We start from the raw sequence: 22,036 nt of genomic DNA on the forward strand, positions 1-22,036 counted from the left end.
CTCTAACCTCCCTATAGGAAGCCTGGTCCAGGTGTCATCTCCACAGGGTCTAACCTCTGACCTCTGACCTCCCTATAGGAAGCCTGGTCCAGGTGTCATCTCCACAGGGTCTAATCCTAACCTTAACCTCTGACCTCTAACCTCCCTATAGGATGCCTGGTCCAGGTGTCATCTCCAGAGGGTCTAATCCTAACCTCTGACCTCTAACCTCCCTATAGGAAGCCTGGTCCAGGTGTCATCTCCACAGGGTCTAACCTCTGACCTCTGACCTCTAACCTCCCTATAGGAAGCCTGGTCCAGGTGTCATCTCCACAGGGTCTAATCCTAACCTCTGACCTCTAACCTCCCTATAGGAAGCCTGGTCCAGGTGTCATCTCCAGAGGGTCTAATCCTAACCTCTGACCTCTGACCTCTAACCTCCCTATAGGAAGCCTGGTCCAGGTGTCATCTCCACAGGGTCTAATCCTAACCTCTGACCTCTGACCTCTAACCTCCCTATAGGAAGCCTGGTCCAGGTGTCATCTCCAGAGGGTCTAATCCTAACCTCTGACCTCTAACCTCCCTATAGGAAGCCTGGTCCAGGTGTCATCTCCACAGGGTCTAATCCTAACCTCTGACCTCTAACCTCCCTATAGGAAGCCTGGTCCAGGTGTCATCTCCACAGGGTCTAATCCTAACCTCTGACCTCTGACCTCTAACCTCCCTATAGGATGCCTGGTCCAGGTGTCATCTCCAGAGGGTCTAATCCTAACCTCTGACCTCTAACCTCCCTATAGGAAGCCTGGTCCAGGTGTCATCTCCACAGGGTCTAACCTCTGACCTCTGACCTCTAACCTCCCTATAGGAAGCCTGGTCCAGGTGTCATCTCCACAGGGTCTAATCCTAACCTCTGACCTCTAACCTCCCTATAGGAAGCCTGGTCCAGGTGTCATCTCCAGAGGGTCTAATCCTAACCTCTGACCTCTGACCTCTAACCTCCCTATAGGAAGCCTGGTCCAGGTGTCATCTCCACAGGGTCTAATCCTAACCTCTGACCTCTGACCTCTAACCTCCCTATAGGAAGCCTGGTCCAGGTGTCATCTCCAGAGGGTCTAATCCTCTAACCAAAAGCGGTCTGACCTCTAACCTCCCTATAGGAAGCCTGGTCCAGGTGTCATCTCCACAGGGTCTAATCCTTAACCTCTGACCTCTAACCTCCCTATAGGAAGCCTGGTCCAGGTGTCATCTCCACAGGGTCTAATCCTAACCTCTGACCTCTAACCTCCCTATAGGAAGCCTGGTCCAGGTGTCATCTCCACAGGGTCTAATCCTAACCTCTGACCTCTGACCTCTAACCTCCCTATAGGAAGCCTGGTCCAGGTGTCATCTCCACAGGGTCTAATCCTAACCTCTGACCTCTGACCTCTAACCTCCCTATAGGAAGCCTGGTCCAGGTGTCATCTCCACAGGGTCTAATCCTAACCTTAACCTCTGACCTCTAACCTCCCTATAGGAAGCCTGGTCCAGGTGTCATCTCCAGAGGGTCTAATCCTAACCTTAACCTCTGACCTCTAACCTCCCTATAGGAAGCCTGGTCCAGGTGTCATCTCCACAGGGTCTAATCCTAACCTCTGACCTCTAACCTCCCTATAGGAAGCCTGGTCCAGGTGTCATCTCCACAGGGTCTAATCCTAACCTCTGACCTCTGACCTCTAACCTCCCTATAGGAAGCCTGGTCCAGGTGTCATCTCCACAGGGTCTAATCCTAACCTTAACCTCTGACCTCTAACCTCCCTATAGGAAGCCTGGTCCAGGTGTCATCTCCACAGGGTCTAATCCTAACCTCTGACCTCTAACCTCCCTATAGGAAGCCTGGTCCAGGTGTCATCTCCACAGGGTCTAATCCTAACCTCTGACCTCTGACCTCTAACCTCCCTATAGGAAGCCTGGTCCAGGTGTCATCTCCACAGGGTCTAATCCTAACCTTAACCTCTGACCTCTAACCTCCCTATAGGAAGCCTGGTCCAGGTGTCATCTCCACAGGGTCTAATCCTAACCTTAACCTCTGACCTCTAACCTCCCTATAGGAAGCCTGGTCCAGGTGTCATCTCCAGAGGGTCTAATCCTAACCTTAACCTCTGACCTCTAACCTCCCTATAGGAAGCCTGGTCCAGGTGTCATCTCCACAGGGTCTAATCCTAACCTCTGACCTCTAACCTCCCTATAGGAAGCCTGGTCCAGGTGTCATCTCCACAGGGTCTAATCCTAACCTCTGACCTCTAACCTCCCTATAGGAAGCCTGGTCCAGGTGTCATCTCCACAGGGTCTAATCCTAACCTCTGACCTCTAACCTCCCTATAGGAAGCCTGGTCCAGGTGTCATCTCCACAGGGTCTAATCCTAACCTCTGACCTCTAACCTCCCTATAGGAAGCCTGGTCCAGGTGTCATCTCCACAGGGTCTAATCCTAACCTTAACCTCTGACCTCTAACCTCCCTATAGGAAGCCTGGTCCAGGTGTCATCTCCACAGGGTCTAATCCTAACCTTAACCTCTGACCTCTAACCTCCCTATAGGAAGCCTGGTCCAGGTGTCATCTCCACAGGGTCTAATCCTAACCTCTGACCTCTGACCTCTAACCTCCCTATAGGAAGCCTGGTCCAGGTGTCATCTCCACAGGGTCTAATCCTAACCTTAACCTCTGACCTCTAACCTCCCTATAGGAAGCCAGGTCCAGGTGTCATCTCCAGAGGGTCTAATCCTAACCTCTGACCTCTAACCTCCCTATAGGAAGCCTGGTCCAGGTGTCATCTCCACAGGGTCTAATCCTAACCTCTGACCTCTGACCTCTAACCTCCCTATAGGAAGCCTGGTCCAGGTGTCATCTCCACAGGGTCTAATCCTAACCTTAACCTCTGACCTCTAACCTCCCTATAGGAAGCCTGGTCCAGGTGTCACCTCCACAGGGTCTAATCCTAACCTCTGACCTCTAACCTCCCTATAGGAAGCCTGGTCCAGGTGTCATCTCCACAGGGTCTAATCCTAACCTCTGACCTCTGACCTCTAACCTCCCTATAGGAAGCCTGGTCCAGGTGTCATCTCCACAGGGTCTAATCCTAACCTCTGACCTCTGACCTCTAACCTCCCTATAGGAAGCCTGGTCCAGGTGTCATCTCCACAGGGTCTAATCTTAACCTCTGACCTCTAACCTCCCTATAGGAAGCCTGGTCCAGGTGTCATCTCCACAGGGTCTAATCCTAACCTTAACCTCTGACCTCTAACCTCCCTATAGGAAGCCTGGTCCAGGTGTCATCTCCAGAGGGTCTAATCCTAACCTCTGACCTCTAACCTCCCTATAGGAAGCCTGGTCCAGGTGTCATCTCCACAGGGTCTAATCCTAACCTTAACCTCTGACCTCTAACCTCCCTATAGGAAGCCTGGTCCAGGTGTCATCTCCACAGGGTCTAATCCTAACCTCTGACCTCTGACCTCTAACCTCCCTATAGGAAGCCTGGTCCAGGTGTCATCTCCACAGGGTCTAATCCTAACCTCTGACCTCTAACCTCCCTATAGGAAATGGTCAGGTGTAGGGCTAATCGGCTAACCTTAACCTCTGACCTCTAACCTCCCTATAGGAAGCCTGGTCCAGGTGTCATCTCCACAGGGTCTAATCCTAACCTCTGACCTCTGACCTCTAACCTCCCTATAGGAAGCCTGGTCCAGGTGTCATCTCCACAGGGTCTAATCCTAACCTCTGACCTCTAACCTCCCTATAGGAAGCCTGGTCCAGGTGTCATCTCCACAGGGTCTAATCCTAACCTCTGACCTCTGACCTCTAACCTCCCTATAGGAAGCCTGGTCCAGGTGTCATCTCCACAGGGTCTAATCCTAACCTCTGACCTCTGACCTCTAACCTCCCTATAGGAAGCCTGGTCCAGGTGTCATCTCCACAGGGTCTAATCCTAACCTCTGACCTCTAACCTCCCTATAGGAAGCCTGGTCCAGGTGTCATCTCCAGAGGGTCTAATCCTAACCTCTGACCTCTGACCTCTAACCTCCCTATAGGAAGCCTGGTCCAGGTGTCATCTCCACAGGGTCTAATCCTAACCTCTGACCTCTGACCTCCCTATAGGAAGCCTGGTCCAGGTGTCATCTCCACAGGGTCTAATCCTAACCTCTGACCTCTAACCTCCCTATAGGAAGCCTGGTCCAGGTGTCATCTCCACAGGGTCTAATCCTAACCTTAACCTCTGACCTCTAACCTCCCTATAGGAAGCCTGGTCCAGGTGTCATCTCCAGAGGGTCTAATCCTAACCTCTGACCTCTGACCTCTAACCTCCCTATAGGAAGCCTGGTCCAGGTGTCATCTCCACAGGGTCTAATCCTAACCTCTGACCTCTAACCTCCCTATAGGAAGCCTGGTCCAGGTGTCATCTCCACAGGGTCTAATCCTAACCTCTGACCTCTGACCTCTAACCTCCCTATAGGAAGCCTGGTCCAGGTGTCATCTCCACAGGGTCTAATCCTAACCTCTGACCTCTGACCTCTAACCTCCCTATAGGAAGCCTGGTCCAGGTGTCATCTCCACAGGGTCTAATCCTAACCTCTGACCTCTAACCTCCCTATAGGAAGCCTGGTCCAGGTGTCATCTCCACAGGGTCTAATCCTAACCTCTGACCTCTAACCTCCCTATAGGAAGCCTGGTCCAGGTGTCATCTCCACAGGGTCTAATCCTAACCTCTGACCTCTGACCTCTAACCTCCCTATAGGAAGCCTGGTCCAGGTGTCATCTCCACAGGGTCTAATCCTAACCTCTGACCTCTAACCTCCCTATAGGAAGCCTGGTCCAGGTGTCATCTCCAGAGGGTCTAATCCTAACCTTAACCTCTGACCTCTAACCTCCCTATAGGAAGCCTGGTCCAGGTGTCATCTCCACAGGGTCTAATCCTAACCTCTGACCTCTGACCTCTAACCTCCCTATAGGAAGCCTGGTCCAGGTGTCATCTCCAGAGGGTCTAATCCTAACCTCTGACCTCTAACCTCCCTATAGGAAGCCTGGTCCAGGTGTCATCTCCACAGGGTCTAATCCTAACCTTAACCTCTGACCTCTAACCTCCCTATAGGAAGCCTGGTCCAGGTGTCATCTCCACAGGGTCTAATCCTAACCTCTGACCTCTAACCTCCCTATAGGAAGCCTGGTCCAGGTGTCATCTCCACAGGGTCTAATCCTAACCTCTGACCTCTAACCTCCCTATAGGAAGCCTGGTCCAGGTGTCATCTCCACAGGGTCTAATCCTAACCTTAACCTCTGACCTCTAACCTCCCTATAGGAAGCCTGGTCCAGGTGTCATCTCCAGAGGGTCTAATCCTAACCTCTGACCTCTAACCTCCCTATAGGAAGCCTGGTCCAGGTGTCATCTCCACAGGGTCTAATCCTAACCTCTGACCTCTGACCTCTAACCTCCCTATAGGAAGCCTGGTCCAGGTGTCATCTCCACAGGGTCTAATCCTAACCTCTGACCTCTAACCTCCCTATAGGAAGCCTGGTCCAGGTGTCATCTCCACAGGGTCTAATCTTAACCTTAACCTCTGACCTCTAACCTCCCTATAGGAAGCCTGGTCCAGGTGTCATCTCCACAGGGTCTAATCCTAACCTCTGACCTCTGACCTCTAACCTCCCTATAGGAAGCCTGGTCCAGGTGTCATCTCCACAGGGTCTAATCCTAACCTCTGACCTCTGACCTCTAACCTCCCTATAGGAAGCCTGGTCCAGGTGTCATCTCCACAGGGTCTAATCCTAACCTTAACCTCTGACCTCTAACCTCCCTATAGGAAGCCTGGTCCAGGTGTCATCTCCACAGGGTCTAATCCTAACCTCTGACCTCTAACCTCCCTATAGGAAGCCTGGTCCAGGTGTCATCTCCACAGGGTCTAATCCTAACCTCTGACCTCTAACCTCCCTATAGGAAGCCTGGTCCAGGTGTCATCTCCACAGGGTCTAATCCTAACCTCTGACCTCTAACCTCCCTATAGGAAGCCTGGTCCAGGTGTCATCTCCACAGGGTCTAATCCTAACCTCTGACCTCTAACCTCCCTATAGGAAGCCTGGTCCAGGTGTCATCTCCACAGGGTCTAATCCTAACCTCTGACCTCTGACCTCTAACCTCCCTATAGGAAGCCTGGTCCAGGTGTCATCTCCACAGGGTCTAATCCTAACCTCTAACCTCTGACCTCTAACCTCCCTATAGGAAGCCTGGTCCAGGTGTCATCTCCACAGGGTCTAATCCTAACCTCTGACCTCTAACCTCCCTATAGGAAGCCTGGTCCAGGTGTCATCTCCACAGGGTCTAATCCTAACCTCTGACCTCTGACCTCTAACCTCCCTATAGGAAGCCTGGTCCAGGTGTCATCTCCAGAGGGTCTAATCCTATCCTCTGACCTCTAACCTCCCTATAGGAAGCCTGGTCCAGGTGTCATCTCCAGAGGGTCTAATCCTAACCTCTGACCTCTAACCTCCCTATAGGAAGCCTGGTCCAGGTGTCATCTCCACAGGGTCTAATCCTAACCTCTGACCTCTAACCTCCCTATAGGAAGCCTGGTCCAGGTGTCATCTCCACAGGGTCTAATCCTAACCTCTGACCTCTGACCTCTAACCTCCCTATAGGAAGCCTGGTCCAGGTGTCATCTCCACAGGGTCTAATCCTAACCTTAACCTCTGACCTCTAACCTCCCTATAGGAAGCCTGGTCCAGGTGTCATCTCCACAGGGTCTAATCCTAACCTCTGACCTCTGACCTCTAACCTCCCTATAGGAAGCCTGGTCCAGGTGTCATCTCCACAGGGTCTAATCCTAACCTCTGACCTCTGACCTCTAACCTCCCTATAGGAAGCCTGGTCCAGGTGTCATCTCCACAGGGTCTAATCCTAACCTCTGACCTCTAACCTCCCTATAGGAAGCCTGGTCCAGGTGTCATCTCCACAGGGTCTAATCCTAACCTCTGACCTCTAACCTCCCTATAGGAAGCCTGGTCCAGGTGTCATCTCCACAGGGTCTAATCCTAACCTCTGACCTCTAACCTCCCTATAGGAAGCCTGGTCCAGGTGTCATCTCCACAGGGTCTAATCCTAACCTCTGACCTCTGACCTCTAACCTCCCTATAGGAAGCCTGGTCCAGGTGTCATCTCCAGAGGGTCTAATCCTAACCTCTGACCTCTGACCTCTAACCTCCCTATAGGAAGCCTGGTCCAGGTGTCATCTCCACAGGGTCTAATCCTAACCTCTGACCTCTGACCTCTAACCTCCCTATAGGAAGCCTGGTCCAGGTGTCATCTCCACAGGGTCTAATCCTAACCTTAACCTCTGACCTCTAACCTCCCTATAGGAAGCCTGGTCCAGGTGTCATCTCCACAGGGTCTAATCCTAACCTCTGACCTCTAACCTCCCTATAGGAAGCCTGGTCCAGGTGTCATCTCCACAGGGTCTAATCCTAACCTTAACCTCTGACCTCTAACCTCCCTATAGGAAGCCTGGTCCAGGTGTCATCTCCACAGGGTCTAATCCTAACCTCTGACCTCTAACCTCCCTATAGGAAGCCTGGTCCAGGTGTCATCTCCACAGGGTCTAATCCTAACCTCTGACCTCTAACCTCCCTATAGGAAGCCTGGTCCAGGTGTCATCTCCACAGGGTCTAATCCTAACCTCTGACCTCTGACCTCTAACCCCCTATAGGAAGCCTGGTCCAGGTGTCATCTCCACAGGGTCTAATCCTAACCTTAACCTCTGACCTCTAACCTCCCTATAGGAAGCCTGGTCCAGGTGTCATCTCCACAGGGTCTAATCCTAACCTTAACCTCTGACCTCTAACCTCCCTATAGGAAGCCTGGTCCAGGTGTCATCTCCACAGGGTCTAATCCTAACCTCTGACCTCTGACCTCTAACCTCCCTATAGGAAGCCTGGTCCAGGTGTCATCTCCACAGGGTCTAATCCTAACCTTAACCTCTGACCTCTAACCTCCCTATAGGAAGCCTGGTCCAGGTGTCATCTCCACAGGGTCTAATCCTAACCTCTGACCTCTAACCTCCCTATAGGAAGCCTGGTCCAGGTGTCATCTCCACAGGGTCTAATCCTAACCTCTGACCTCTAACCTCCCTATAGGAAGCCTGGTCCAGGTGTCATCTCCACAGGGTCTAATCCCTAACCTCTGACCTCTAACCTCCCTATAGGAAGCCTGGTCCAGGTGTCATCTCCACAGGGTCTAATCCTAACCTCTGACCTCTAACCTCCCTATAGGAAGCCTGGTCCAGGTGTCATCTCCACAGGGTCTAATCCTAACCTCTGACCTCTGACCTCCCTATAGGAAGCCTGGTCCAGGTGTCATCTCCACAGGGTCTAATCCTAACCTCTGACCTCTAACCTCCCTATAGGAAGCCTGGTCCAGGTGTCATCTCCACAGGGTCTAATCCTAACCTTAACCTCTGACCTCTAACCTCCCTATAGGAAGCCTGGTCCAGGTGTCATCTCCACAGGGTCTAATCCTAACCTTAACCTCTGACCTCTAACCTCCCTATAGGAAGCCTGGTCCAGGTGTCATCTCCACAGGGTCTAATCCTAACCTCTGACCTCTAACCTCCCTATAGGAAGCCTGGTCCAGGTGTCATCTCCACAGGGTCTAATCCTAACCTCTGACCTCTAACCTCCCTATAGGAAGCCTGGTCCAGGTGTCATCTCCACAGGGTCTAATCCTAACCTCTGACCTCTGACCTTCTAACCTCCCTATAGGAAGCCTGGTCCAGGTGTCATCTCCACAGGGTCTAATCCTAACCTTAACCTCTGACCTCTAACCTCCCTATAGGAAGCCTGGTCCAGGTGTCATCTCCAGAGGGTCTAATCCTAACCTCTGACCTCTAACCTCCCTATAGGAAGCCTGGTCCAGGTGTCATCTCCACAGGGTCTAATCCTAACCTTAACCTCTGACCTCTAACCTCCCTATAGGAAGCCTGGTCCAGGTGTCATCTCCACAGGGTCTAATCCTAACCTCTGACCTCTAACCTCCCTATAGGAAGCCTGGTCCAGGTGTCATCTCCACAGGGTCTAATCCTAACCTCTGACCTCTAACCTCCCTATAGGAAGCCTGGTCCAGGTGTCATCTCCACAGGGTCTAATCCTAACCTCTGACCTCTGACCTCCCTATAGGAAGCCTGGTCCAGGTGTCATCTCCACAGGGTCTAATCCTAACCTCTGACCTCTAACCTCCCTATAGGAAGCCTGGTCCAGGTGTCATCTCCACAGGGTCTAATCCTAACCTCTGACCTCTAACCTCCCTATAGGAAGCCTGGTCCAGGTGTCATCTCCACAGGGTCTAATCCTAACCTCTGACCTCTGACCTCTAACCTCCCTATAGGAAGCCTGGTCCAGGTGTCATCTCCACAGGGTCTAATCCTAACCTTAACCTCTGACCTCTAACCTCCCTATAGGAAGCCTGGTCCAGGTGTCATCTCCACAGGGTCTAATCCTAACCTCTGACCTCTAACCTCCCTATAGGAAGCCTGGTCCAGGTGTCATCTCCACAGGGTCTAATCCTAACCTCTGACCTCTGACCTCTAACCTCCCTATAGGAAGCCTGGTCCAGGTGTCATCTCCACAGGGTCTAATCCTAACCTCTGACCTCTAACCTCCCTATAGGAAGCCTGGTCCAGGTGTCATCTCCACAGGGTCTAATCCTAACCTTAACCTCTGACCTCTAACCTCCCTATAGGAAGCCTGGTCCAGGTGTCATCTCCACAGGGTCTAATCCTAACCTCTGACCTCTGACCTCTAACCTCCCTATAGGAAGCCTGGTCCAGGTGTCATCTCCACAGGGTCTAATCCTAACCTCTGACCTCTAACCTCCCTATAGGAAGCCTGGTCCAGGTGTCATCTCCACAGGGTCTAATCCTAACCTCTGACCTCTGACCTCTAACCTCCCTATAGGAAGCCTGGTCCAGGTGTCATCTCCACAGGGTCTAATCCTAACCTCTGACCGCTAACCTCCCTATAGGAAGCCTGGTCCAGGTGTCATCTCCACAGGGTCTAATCCTAACCTTAACCTCTGACCTCTAACCTCCCTATAGGAAGCCTGGTCCAGGTGTCATCTCCACAGGGTCTAATCCTAACCTTAACCTCTGACCTCTAACCTCCCTATAGGAAGCCTGGTCCAGGTGTCATCTCCAGAGGGTCTAATCCTAACCTCTGACCTCTAACCTCCCTATAGGAAGCCTGGTCCAGGTGTCATCTCCACAGGGTCTAATCCTAACCTCTGACCTCTAACCTCCCTATAGGAAGCCTGGTCCAGGTGTCATCTCCACAGGGTCTAATCCTAACCTCTGACCTCTAACCTCCCTATAGGAAGCCTGGTCCAGGTGTCATCTCCACAGGGTCTAATCCTAACCTCTGACCTCTAACCTCCCTATAGGAAGCCTGGTCCAGGTGTCATCTCCACAGGGTCTAATCCTAACCTCTGACCTCTAACCTCCCTATAGGAAGCCTGGTCCAGGTGTCATCTCCACAGGGTCTAATCCTAACCTCTGACCTCTGACCTCTAACCTCCCTATAGGAAGCCTGGTCCAGGTGTCATCTCCACAGGGTCTAATCCTAACCTTAACCTCTGACCTCTAACCTCCCTATAGGAAGCCTGGTCCAGGTGTCATCTCCAGAGGGTCTAATCCTAACCTCTGACCTCTGACCTCTAACCTCCCTATAGGAAGCCTGGTCCAGGTGTCATCTCCAGAGGGTCTAATCCTAACCTTAACCTCTGACCTCTAACCTCCCTATAGGAAGCCGGTGGTAGAGGTGGTGTCTCCTGTCCAGATAGCATCTCCAGGAGGACTGAGGGGCAGTGTGACCTTCACTCTCAGGATCAGTGATAAGAGCACCATCACCCAGGAGATCATTCTGGACGCCATGTGTCCTTATATCAGGTTAAATACTCAGGTACTGTAGAAACCATGTGTCCTTATATCAGGTTAAATACCCAGGTACTTGACAGAGATTACTGGTAACACTTCATATGCATCTTTCTTACAGCGCTTCAAATCCCACTCGAGGCTGTCGATAAAATCCAATTCAAACGTGTACACCGTTTCGGACAAAGAGGACAGATATGAGCGTCCAATCGTTGCCAAATTTGCTTTCTTTAAGGATAAAGTAATGGTTAAAAGCCTAGGTAAAAGACTTGCTGGCACCAAAATAGGCATGAATGATCAGTTCCTGAGGGAGATTGCAGAACGGCGCAAAGTTCTGTACCCAATCTTCAAGGAAAATAGATTAAAAGGGAAGCATGTTGCTCTCGTTGTCGATATATAATATGCCATTTAGCAGACGCTTTTATCCAAAGCGACTTACAGTCATGCGTGCATACTTTTTTTTTTTTTATGTATTTTTTAAATAAATAAATAAAAAATATTTTATTTTTTTGTCGATAAACTGTATATTGACAACCAAATGTTCCGCGACACAAAGACTACGCCATGGCTATTCTGAAAGTTCTAATAGAGGAGTCGAATAATGGAGCACCCAATACTAGTCATGGTAGGGATTGTAATAATAAAGCATATTTATAGTATTTATAGTATTTTATAAAGGGCTAAGACGGTATTACAAGAAAAGATAGCAAGCAAAATAATACAGTTGAAGTCGGAAGTTTACATAAACTTAGGTTGGTGTCATTAAAACTCATTTTTCAACCACTCCACACATTTCTTGTTAACAAACTATAGTTTTGGCATGTCGGTTAGGACATCTACTTTGTGCATGACACAAGTAATTTTTCCACCAATTGTTTACAGACAGATTTTTTCACTTATAATTCACTGTATCACAATTCCAGTGGGTCAGAAGTTTACATACACTAAGTTGACTGTGCCTTTAAACAGCTTGGAAAATTCCAGAAAATGATATCATGGCTTTAGAAGCTTCTGATAGGCTAATTGACATCATTTGAGTCAATTGGAGGTATACCTGTGGATGTATTTCAAGGCCTACCTTCAAACTCAGTGCCTCTTTGCTTGACATCATGGGAAAATCAAAAGAAATCAACCAAGAACTCAGAAAAAAGATTGTAGACCTCCACAAGTCTGGTTCATCCTTGGGAGCAATTTCCAAATGCCTGAAGGTACCACGTCATCTGTACAAACAATAGCACGCAAGTATAAACACCATGGGACCACGCAGCCGTCATACCGCTCAGGAAGGAGACGCGTTCAGTCTCCTAGAGATGAACGTACTTTGGTGCGAAAAGTGCAAATCAATCCCAGAACAACAGCAAAGGACCTTGTGAAGATGCTGGAGGAAACAGGTACAAAAGTATCTATATCCACAGTAAAACGAGTCCTATATCGACATAACCTGAAAGGCAGCTCAGCAAGGAAGAAGCCACTGCTCCAAAACCACCATAAAAAAAGACAGACTACGGTTTCCCCTAAAATAAAAAAACACTTCATATGCATTTGCAAAGTATAAAAAAGTTAATCTGCAAGAATCTTGCCTCTCGGTAAGAAACTTTTCCATATCTGGCTCAGAAAAGATGTTCAATCTTTAATCTACTACAATGGAGGTGTTTATTGGAATGTTAATATAATGTTGTTGTAATGCTATTGGAATGTTATTATAATGTTGTTGTAATGCTATTGGAATGTTATCCTCCTTCCTCCAGGGTGTTTATTGGAATGTTGTTTATTCCAGGTGGAGTGGTTTCAGTCCCATAATGTTGTTTATTCCAGGTGGAGTGGTTTCAGTCTCATAATGTTGTTTATTCCAGGTGGAGTGGTTTCAGTCCCATAATGTTGTTTATTCCAGGTGGAGTGGTTTCAGTCTCATAATGTTGTTTATTCCAGGTGGAGTGGTTTCAGTCCCATAATGTTGTTTATTCCAGGTGGAGTGGTTTCAGTCTCATAATGTTGTTTATTCCAGGTGGAGTGGTTTCAGTCCCATAATGTTGTTTATTCCAGGTGGAGTGGTTTCAGTCCCATAATGTTGTTTATTCCAGGTGGAGTGGTTTCAGTCTCATAATGTTGTTTATTCCAGGTGGAGTGGTTTCAGTCCCATAATGTTGTTTATTCCAGGTGGAGTGGTTTCAGTCTCATAATGTTGTTTATTCCAGGTGGAGTGGTTTCCGTCTCATAATGTTGTTTATTCCAGGTGGAGTGGTTTCAGTCTCATACTGTTGTTTATTCCAGGTGGAGTGGTTTCAGTCCCATAATGTTGTTTATTCCAGGTGGAGTGGTTTCAGTCTCATAATGTTGTTTATTCCAGGTGGAGTGGTTTCAGTCCCATAATGTTGTTTATTCCAGGTGGAGTGGTTTCAGTCTCATAATGTTGTTTATTCCAGGTGGAGTGGTTTCCGTCTCATAATGTTGTTTATTCCAGGTGGAGTGGTTTCAGTCTCATACTGTTGTTTATTCCAGGTGGAGTGGTTTCAGTCCCATAATGTTGTTTATTCCAGGTGGAGTGGTTTCAGTCCCATAATGTTGTTTATTCCAGGTGGAGTGGTTTCAGTCCCATAATGTTGTTTATTCCAGGTGGAGTGGTTTCAGTCCCATAATGTTGTTTATTCCAGGTGGAGTGGTTTCAGTCTCATAATGTTGTTTATTCCAGGTGGAGTGGTTAGAGTCCCATAATGTTGTTTATTCCAGGTGGAGTGGTTAGAGTCCCATAATGTTGTTTATTCCAGGTGGAGTGGCTGGAGTCCCATAATGTTGTTTATTCCAGGTGGAGTGGTTAGAGTCCCATAATGTTGTTTATTCCAGGTGGAGTGGTTAGAGTCCCATAATGTTGTTTATTCCAGGTGGAGTGGCTGGAGTCTCATAATGTTGTTTATTCCAGGTGGAGTGGTTTCAGTCTCATAATGTTGTTTATTCCAGGTGGAGTGGTTTCAGTCTCATAATGTTGTTTATTCCAGGTAGAGTGGTTTCAGTCTCATAATGTTGTTTATTCCAGGTGGAGTGGTTAGAGTCCCATAAGTTCCTGAAGGTAGAGTTCCCAGTCAGGGTGAGGAGCCCCAACGCCACCTACGAGATCCAGTTTGGACACCTGCAGAGACCCACACACAGGAACACCAGCTGGGACTGGGCCCGCTTCGAGGTACCAATAAAATGTATTTATACATCAACAACTATCACAAAGTGCTTTACAGTAACCAGCCTAGTACCCCAAAGAGCTTTACAGTAACCAGCCTAGGACCCCAAAGAGCTTTACAGTAACCAGCCTAGGACCCCAAAGAGCTTTACATTATACTGGCTTAGACCCCAAAGAGCTTTACAGTAACCAGCCTAGTACCCCAAAGAGCTTTACAGTAACCAGCCTAGGACCCCAAAGAGCTTTACATTATACTGGCTTAGACCCCAAAGAGCTTTACAGTAACCAGCCTAGTACCCCAAAGAGCTTTACAGTAACCAGCCTAGTACCCCAAAGAGCTTTACAGTAACCAGCCTAGGACCCCAAAGAGCTTTACATTATACTGGCTTAGACCCCAAAGAGCTTTACAGTAACCAGCCTAGTACCCCAAGAGCTTTACAATATACTGGCTTAGACCCCAAAGAGCTTTACAGTAAACAGCCTAGTACCCCAAAGAGCTTTACAATATACTGGCTTAGACCCCAAAGAGCTTTACAGTATACTGGCTTAGACCCCAAAGAGCTTTACATTATACTGGCTTAGACCCCAAAGAGCTTTACATTATACTGGCTTAGACCCCAAAGAGCTTTACAGTAACCAGCCTAGTACCCCAAAGAGCTTTACAGTAACCAGCCTAGGACCCCAAAGAGCTTTACATTATACTGGCTTAGACCCCAAAGAGCTTTACATTAACCAGCCTAGTACCACAAAGAGCTTTACAGTAACCAGCCTAGGACCCCAAAGAGCTTTACATTATACTGGCTTAGACCCCAAAGAGCTTTACAGTAACCAGCCTAGTACCCCAAGAGCTTTACAATATACTGGCTTAGACCCCAAAGAGCTTTACAGTAACCAGCCTAGTACCCCAAAGAGCTTTACAATATACTGGCTTAGACCCCAAAGAGCTTTACAGTATACTGGCTTAGACCCCAAAGAGCTTTACAGTATACTGGCTTAGACCCCAAAGAGCTTTACATTATACTGGCTTAGACCCCAAAGAGCTTTACAGTATACTGGCTTAGACCCCAAAGAGCTTTACAATATACTGGCTTAGACCCCAAAGAGCTTTACAGTAACCAGCCTAGTACCCCAAATAGCTTTACAGTAACCAGCCTAGTACCCCAAAGAGCTTTACAGTAACCAGCCTAGTACCCCAAAGAGCTTTACATTATACTGGCTTAGACCCCAAAGAGCTTTACAGTAACCAGCCTAGTACCCCAAAGAGCTTTACAATATACTGGCTTAGACCCCAAAGAGCTTTACAGTAACCAGCCTAGTACCCCAAAGAGCTTTACAATATACTGGCTTAGACCCCAAAGAGCTTTACAGTATACTGGCTTAGACCCCAAAGAGCTTTACAGTATACTGGCTTAGACCCCAAAGAGCTTTACAGTATACTGGCTTAGACCCCAAAGAGCTTTACAGTATACTGGCTTAGACCCCAAAGAGCTTTACATTATACTGGCTTAAACCCCAAAGAGCTTTACAGTATACTGGCTTAGACCCCAAAGAGCTTTACAGTATACTGGCTTAGACCCCAAAGAGCTTTACATTATACTGGCTTAGACCCCAAAGAGCTTTACAGTATACTGGCTTAGACCCCAAAGAGCTTTACATTATACTGGCTTAGACCCCAAAGAGCTTTACAGTATACTGGCTTAGACCCCAAAGAGCTTTACATTATACTGGCTTAGACCCCAAAGAGCTTTACAGTATTCTGGCTTAGACCCCAAAGAGCTTTACAGTATACTGGCTTAGACCCCAAAGAGCTTTACAGTATACTGGCTTAGACCCCAAAGAGCTTTAAAGTATACTGGCTTAGACCCCAAAGAGCTTTACAGTATACTGGCTTAGACCCCAAAGAGCTTTACATTATACTGGCTTAGACCCCAAAGAGCTTTACAGTATACTGGCTTAGACCCCAAAGAGCTTTACAGTATACTGGCTTAGACCCCAAAGAGCTTTACAGTATACTGGCTTAGACCCCAAAGAGCTTTACAGTATACTGGCTTAGACCCCAAAGAGCTTTACATTATACTGGCTTAGACCCCAAAGAGCTTTACATTATACTGGCTTAGACCCCAAAGAGCTTTACATTATACTGGCTTAGACCCCAAAGATCTTTACAGTATACTGACTTAGACCCCAAAGAGCTTTACATTATACTGGCTTAGACCCCAAAGAGCTTTACGGTATACTGGCTTAGACCCCAAAGAGCTTTACATTATACTGGCTTAGACCCCAAAGAGCTTTACATTATACTGGCTTAGACCCCAAAGAGCTTTACATTATACTGGCTTAGACCCCAAAGAGCTTTACAGTATACTGGCTTAGACCCCAAAGAGCTTTACATTATACTGGCTTAGACCCCAAAGAGCTTTACAGTATACTGGCTTAGACCCCAAAGAGCTTTACAGGATACTGGCTTAGACCCCAAAGAGCTTTACATTATACTGGCTTAGACCCCAAAGAGCTTTACAGTATACTGGCTTAGACCCCAAAGAGCTTTACATTATACTGGCTTAGACCCCAAAGAGCTTTACAGTATACTGGCTTAGACCCCAAAGAGCTTTACATTATACTGGCTTAGACCCCAAAGAGCTTTACATTATACTGGCTTAGACCCCAAAGAGCTTTACATTATACTGGCTTAGACCCCAAAGAGCTTTACATTATACTGGCTTAGACCCCAAAGAGCTTTACAGTATACTGGCTTAGACCCCAAAGAGCTTTACAGTATACTGGCTTAGACCCCAAAGAGCTTTACATTATACTGGCTTAGACCCCAAAGAGCTTTACATTATACTGGCTTAGACCCCAAAGAGCTTTACATTATACTGGCTTAGACCCCAAAGAGCTTTACATTATACTGGCTTAGACCCCAAAGAGCTTTACATTATACTGGCTTAGACCCCAAAGAGCTTTACAGTATACTGGCTTAGACCCCAAAGAGCTTTACAGTATACTGGCTTAGACCCCAAAGAGCTTTACATTATACTGGCTTAGACCCCAAAGAGCTTTACATTATACTGGCTTAGACCCCAAAGAGCTTTACATTATACTGGCTTAGACCCCAAAGAGCTTTACAGTATACTGGCTTAGACCCCAAAGAGCTTTACATTATACTGGCTTAGACCCCAAAGAGCTTTACATTATACTGGCTTAGACCCCAAAGAGCTTTACAGGATACTGGCTTAGACCCCAAAGAGCTTTACATTATACTGGCTTAGACCCCAAAGAGCTTTACATTATACTGGCTTAGACCCCAAAGAGCTTTACAGTATTCTGGCTTAGACCCCAAAGAGCTTTACATTATACTGGCTTAGACCCCAAAGAGCTTTACATTATACTGGCTTAGACCCCAAAGAGCTTTACATTATACTGGCTTAGACCCCCAAAGAGCTTTACAGTATACTGGCTTAGACCCCAAAGAGCTTTACATTATACTGGCTTAGACCCCAAAGAGCTTTACAGGATACTGGCTTAGACCCCAAAGAGCTTTACAGTATACTGGCTTAGACCCCAAAGAGCTTTACAGGATACTGGCTTAGACCCCAAAGAGCTTTACATTATACTGGCTTAGACCCCAAAGAGCTTTACAGTATACTGGCTTAGACCCCAAAGAGCTTTACATTATACTGGCTTAGACCCCAAAGAGCTTTACAGGATACTGGCTTAGACCCCAAAGAGCTTTACATTATACTGGCTTAGACCCCAAAGAGCTTTACAGTATACTGGCTTAGACCCCAAAGAGCTTTACATTATACTGGCTTAGACCCCAAAGAGCTTTACAGTATACTGGCTTAGACCCCAAAGAGCTTTACATTATACTGGCTTAGACCCCAAAGAGCTTTACAGGATACTGGCTTAGACCCCAAAGAGCTTTACATTATACTGGCTTAGACCCCAAAGAGCTTTACATTATACTGGCTTAGACCCCAAAGAGCTTTACAGTATACTGGCTTAGACCCCAAAGAGCTTTACAGGATACTGGCTTAGACCCCAAAGAGCTTTACATTATACTGGCTTAGACCCCAAAGAGCTTTACATTATACTGGCTTAGACCCCAAAGAGCTTTACATTATACTGGCTTAGACCCCAAAGAGCTTTACAGTATACTGGCTTAGACCCCAAAGAGCTTTACATTATACTGGCTTAGACCCCAAAGAGCTTTACAGTATACTGGCTTAGACCCCAAAGAGCTTTACAGTATACTGGCTTAGACCCCAAAGAGCTTTACAGTATACTGGCTTAGACCCCCAAAGAGCTTTACATTATACTGGCTTAGACCCCAAAGAGCTTTACATTATACTGGCTTAGACCCCAAAGAGCTTTACATTATACTGGCTTAGACCCCAAAGAGCTTTACATTATACTGGCTTAGACCCCAAAGAGCTTTACATTATACTGGCTTAGACCCCAAAGAGCTTTACAGTATACTGGCTTAGACCCCAAAGAGCTTTACAGTATACTGGCTTAGACCCCAAAGAGCTTTACATTATACTGGCTTAGACCCCAAAGAGCTTTACATTATACTGGCTTAGACCCCAAAGAGCTTTACAGTATACTGGCTTAGACCCCAAAGAGCTTTACATTATACTGGCTTAGACCCCAAAGAGCTTTACATTATACTGGCTTAGACCCCAAAGAGCTTTACATTATACTGGCTTAGACCCCCAAAGAGCTTTACAGTATACTGGCTTAGACCCCAAAGAGCTTTACATTATACTGGCTTAGACCCCAAAGAGCTTTACATTATACTGGCTTAGACCCCCAAAAGAGCTTTACATTATACTGGCTTAGACCCCAAAGAGCTTTACATTATACTGGCTTAGACCCCAAAGAGCTTTACAGTATACTGGCTTAGACCCCAAAGAGCTTTACATTATACTGGCTTAGACCCCAAAGAGCTTTACAGTATACTGGCTTAGACCCCAAAGAGCTTTACAGTATACTGGCTTAGACCCCAAAGAGCTTTACATTATACTGGCTTAGACCCCAAAGAGCTTTACATTATACTGGCTTAGACCCCAAAGAGCTTTACAGTTATACTGGCTTAGACCCCAAAGAGCTTTACATTATACTGGCTTAGACCCCAAAGAGCTTTACATTATACTGGCTTAGACCCCAAAGAGCTTTACAGTATACTGGCTTAGACCCCAAAGAGCTTTACATTATACTGGCTTAGACCCCAAAGAGCTTTACAGTATACTGGCTTAGACCCCCAAAGAGCTTTACAGTATACTGGCTTAGACCCCAAAGAGCTTTACATTATACTGGCTTAGACCCCAAAGAGCTTTACAGTATACTGGCTTAGACCCCAAAGAGCTTTACAGTATACTGGCTTAGACCCCAAAGAGCTTTACATTATACTGGCTTAGACCCCAAAGAGCTTTACATTATACTGGCTTAGACCCCAAAGAGCTTTACAGTATACTGGCTTAGACCCCAAAGAGCTTTACATTATACTGGCTTAGACCCCAAAGAGCTTTACATTATACTGGCTTAGACCCCAAAGAGCTTTACATTATACTGGCTTAGACCCCAAAGAGCTTTACATTATACTGGCTTAGACCCCAAAGAGCTTTACATTATACTGGCTTAGACCCCAAAGAGCTTTACATTATACTGGCTTAGACCCCAAAGAGCTTTACATTATACTGGCTTAGACCCCAAAGAGCTTTACATTATACTGGCTTAGACCCCAAAGAGCTTTACATTATACTGGCTTAGACCCCAAAGAGCTTTACATTATACTGGCTTAGACCCCAAAGAGCTTTACATTATACTGGCTTCGACCCCAAAGAGCTTTACATTATACTGGCTTAGACCCCAAAGAGCTTTACATTATACTGGCTTAGACCCCAAAGAGCTTTACATTATACTGGCTTAGACCCCAAAGAGCTTTACATTATACTGGCTTAGACCCCAAAGAGCTTTACATTATACTGGCTTAGACCCCAAAGAGCTTTACATTATACTGGCTTAGACCCCCAAAGAGCTTTACAGTATACTGGCTTAGACCCCCAAAGAGCTTTACATTATACTGGCTTAGACCCCAAAGAGCTTTACATTATACTGGCTTAGACCCCAAAGAGCTTTACAGTATACTGGCTTAGACCCCAAAGAGCTTTACATTATACTGGCTTAGACCCCAAAGAGCTTTACATTATACTGGCTTAGACCCCAAAGAGCTTTACATTATACTGGCTTAGACCCCAAAGAGCTTTACATTATACTGGCTTAGACCCCAAAAGAGCTTTACAGTATACTGGCTTAGACCCCAAAGAGCTTTACATTATACTGGCTTAGACCCCAAAGAGCTTTACATTATACTGGCTTAGACCCCAAAGAGCTTTACAGTATACTGGCTTAGACCCCAAAGAGCTTTACATTATACTGGCTTAGACCCCAAAGAGCTTTACATTATACTGGCTTAGACCCCAAAGAGCTTTACAGTATACTGGCTTAGACCCCAAAGAGCTTTACATTATACTGGCTTAGACCCCAAAGAGCTTTACAGTATACTGGCTTAGACCCCAAAGAGCTTTACATTATACTGGCTTAGACCCCCAAAGAGCTTTACATTATACTGGCTTAGACCCCAAAGAGCTTTACATTATACTGGCTTAGACCCCAAAGAGCTTTACATTATACTGGCTTAGACCCCAAAGAGCTTTACATTATACTGGCTTAGACCCCCAAAGAGCTTTACAGTATACTGGCTTAGACCCCAAAGAGCTTTACATTATACTGGCTTAGACCCCCAAAGAGCTTTACATTATACTGGCTTAGACCCCAAAGAGCTTTACATTATACTGGCTTAGACCCCAAAGAGCTTTACATTATACTGGCTTAGACCCCCAAAGAGCTTTACATTATACTGGCTTAGACCCCAAAGAGCTTTACATTATACTGGCTTAGACCCCAAAGAGCTTTACATTATACTGGCTTAGACCCCAAAGAGCTTTACATTATACTGGCTTAGACCCCAAAGAGCTTTACATTATACTGGCTTAGACCCCCAAAGAGCTTTACATTATACTGGCTTAGACCCCAAAGAGCTTTACATTATACTGGCTTAGACCCCAAAGAGCTTTACATTATACTGGCTTAGACCCCAAAGAGCTTTACAGTATACTGGCTTAGACCCCAAAGAGCTTTACAGTATACTGGCTTAGACCCCAAAGAGCTTTACATTATACTGGCTTAGACCCCCAAAGAGCTTTACATTATACTGGCTTAGACCCCAAAGAGCTTTACATTATACTGGCTTAGACCCCAAAGAGCTTTACATTATACTGGCTTAGACCCCCAAAGAGCTTTACAGTATACTGGCTTAGACCCCAAAGAGCTTTACATTATACTGGCTTAGACCCCAAAGAGCTTTACATTATACTGGCTTAGACCCCCAAAGAGCTTTACAGTATACTGGCTTAGACCCCAAAGAGCTTTACATTATACTGGCTTAGACCCCAAAAGAGCTTTACATTATACTGGCTTAGACCCCAAAGAGCTTTACATTATACTGGCTTAGACCCCAAAGAGCTTTACATTATACTGGCTTAGACCCCAAAGAGCTTTACATTATACTGGCTTAGACCCCAAAGAGCTTTACATTATACTGGCTTAGACCCCAAAGAGCTTTACAGTATACTGGCTTAGACCCCAAAGAGCTTTACAGTATACTGGCTTAGACCCCAAAGAGCTTTACATTATACTGGCTTAGACCCCAAAGAGCTTTACATTATACTGGCTTAGACCCCCAAAGAGCTTTACATTATACTGGCTTAGACCCCAAAGAGCTTTACATTATACTGGCTTAGACCCCAAAGAGCTTTACAGTATACTGGCTTAGACCCCAAAGAGCTTTACAGTATACTGGCTTAGACCCCAAAGAGCTTTACATT

The 22,036-nt window shown here is 46.8% G+C and overlaps 1 protein-coding gene across 3 annotated transcripts in view; it reads left to right on the forward strand.

Moving 5' to 3' along the window:
- The window catches only part of man2c1 (mannosidase, alpha, class 2C, member 1), a 113,794-nt gene that overhangs the window by 70,802 nt on the left and 20,956 nt on the right, over positions 1 to 22,036 (forward strand). For all 3 annotated transcript variants that reach the window (XM_045207824.1, XM_045207825.1, XM_045207826.1), the window contains 2 exons: positions 10,790 to 10,946; positions 13,950 to 14,093. In XM_045207824.1, the coding sequence (XP_045063759.1) occupies positions 10,790 to 10,946; positions 13,950 to 14,093 (301 nt within the window). The remainder of the gene's footprint in view (positions 1 to 10,789; positions 10,947 to 13,949; positions 14,094 to 22,036) is intronic.

This window comes from Coregonus clupeaformis, chromosome 26, assembly GCF_020615455.1.
Source record: "Coregonus clupeaformis isolate EN_2021a chromosome 26, ASM2061545v1, whole genome shotgun sequence".
NCBI lineage: Eukaryota > Metazoa > Chordata > Actinopteri > Salmoniformes > Salmonidae > Coregonus > Coregonus clupeaformis.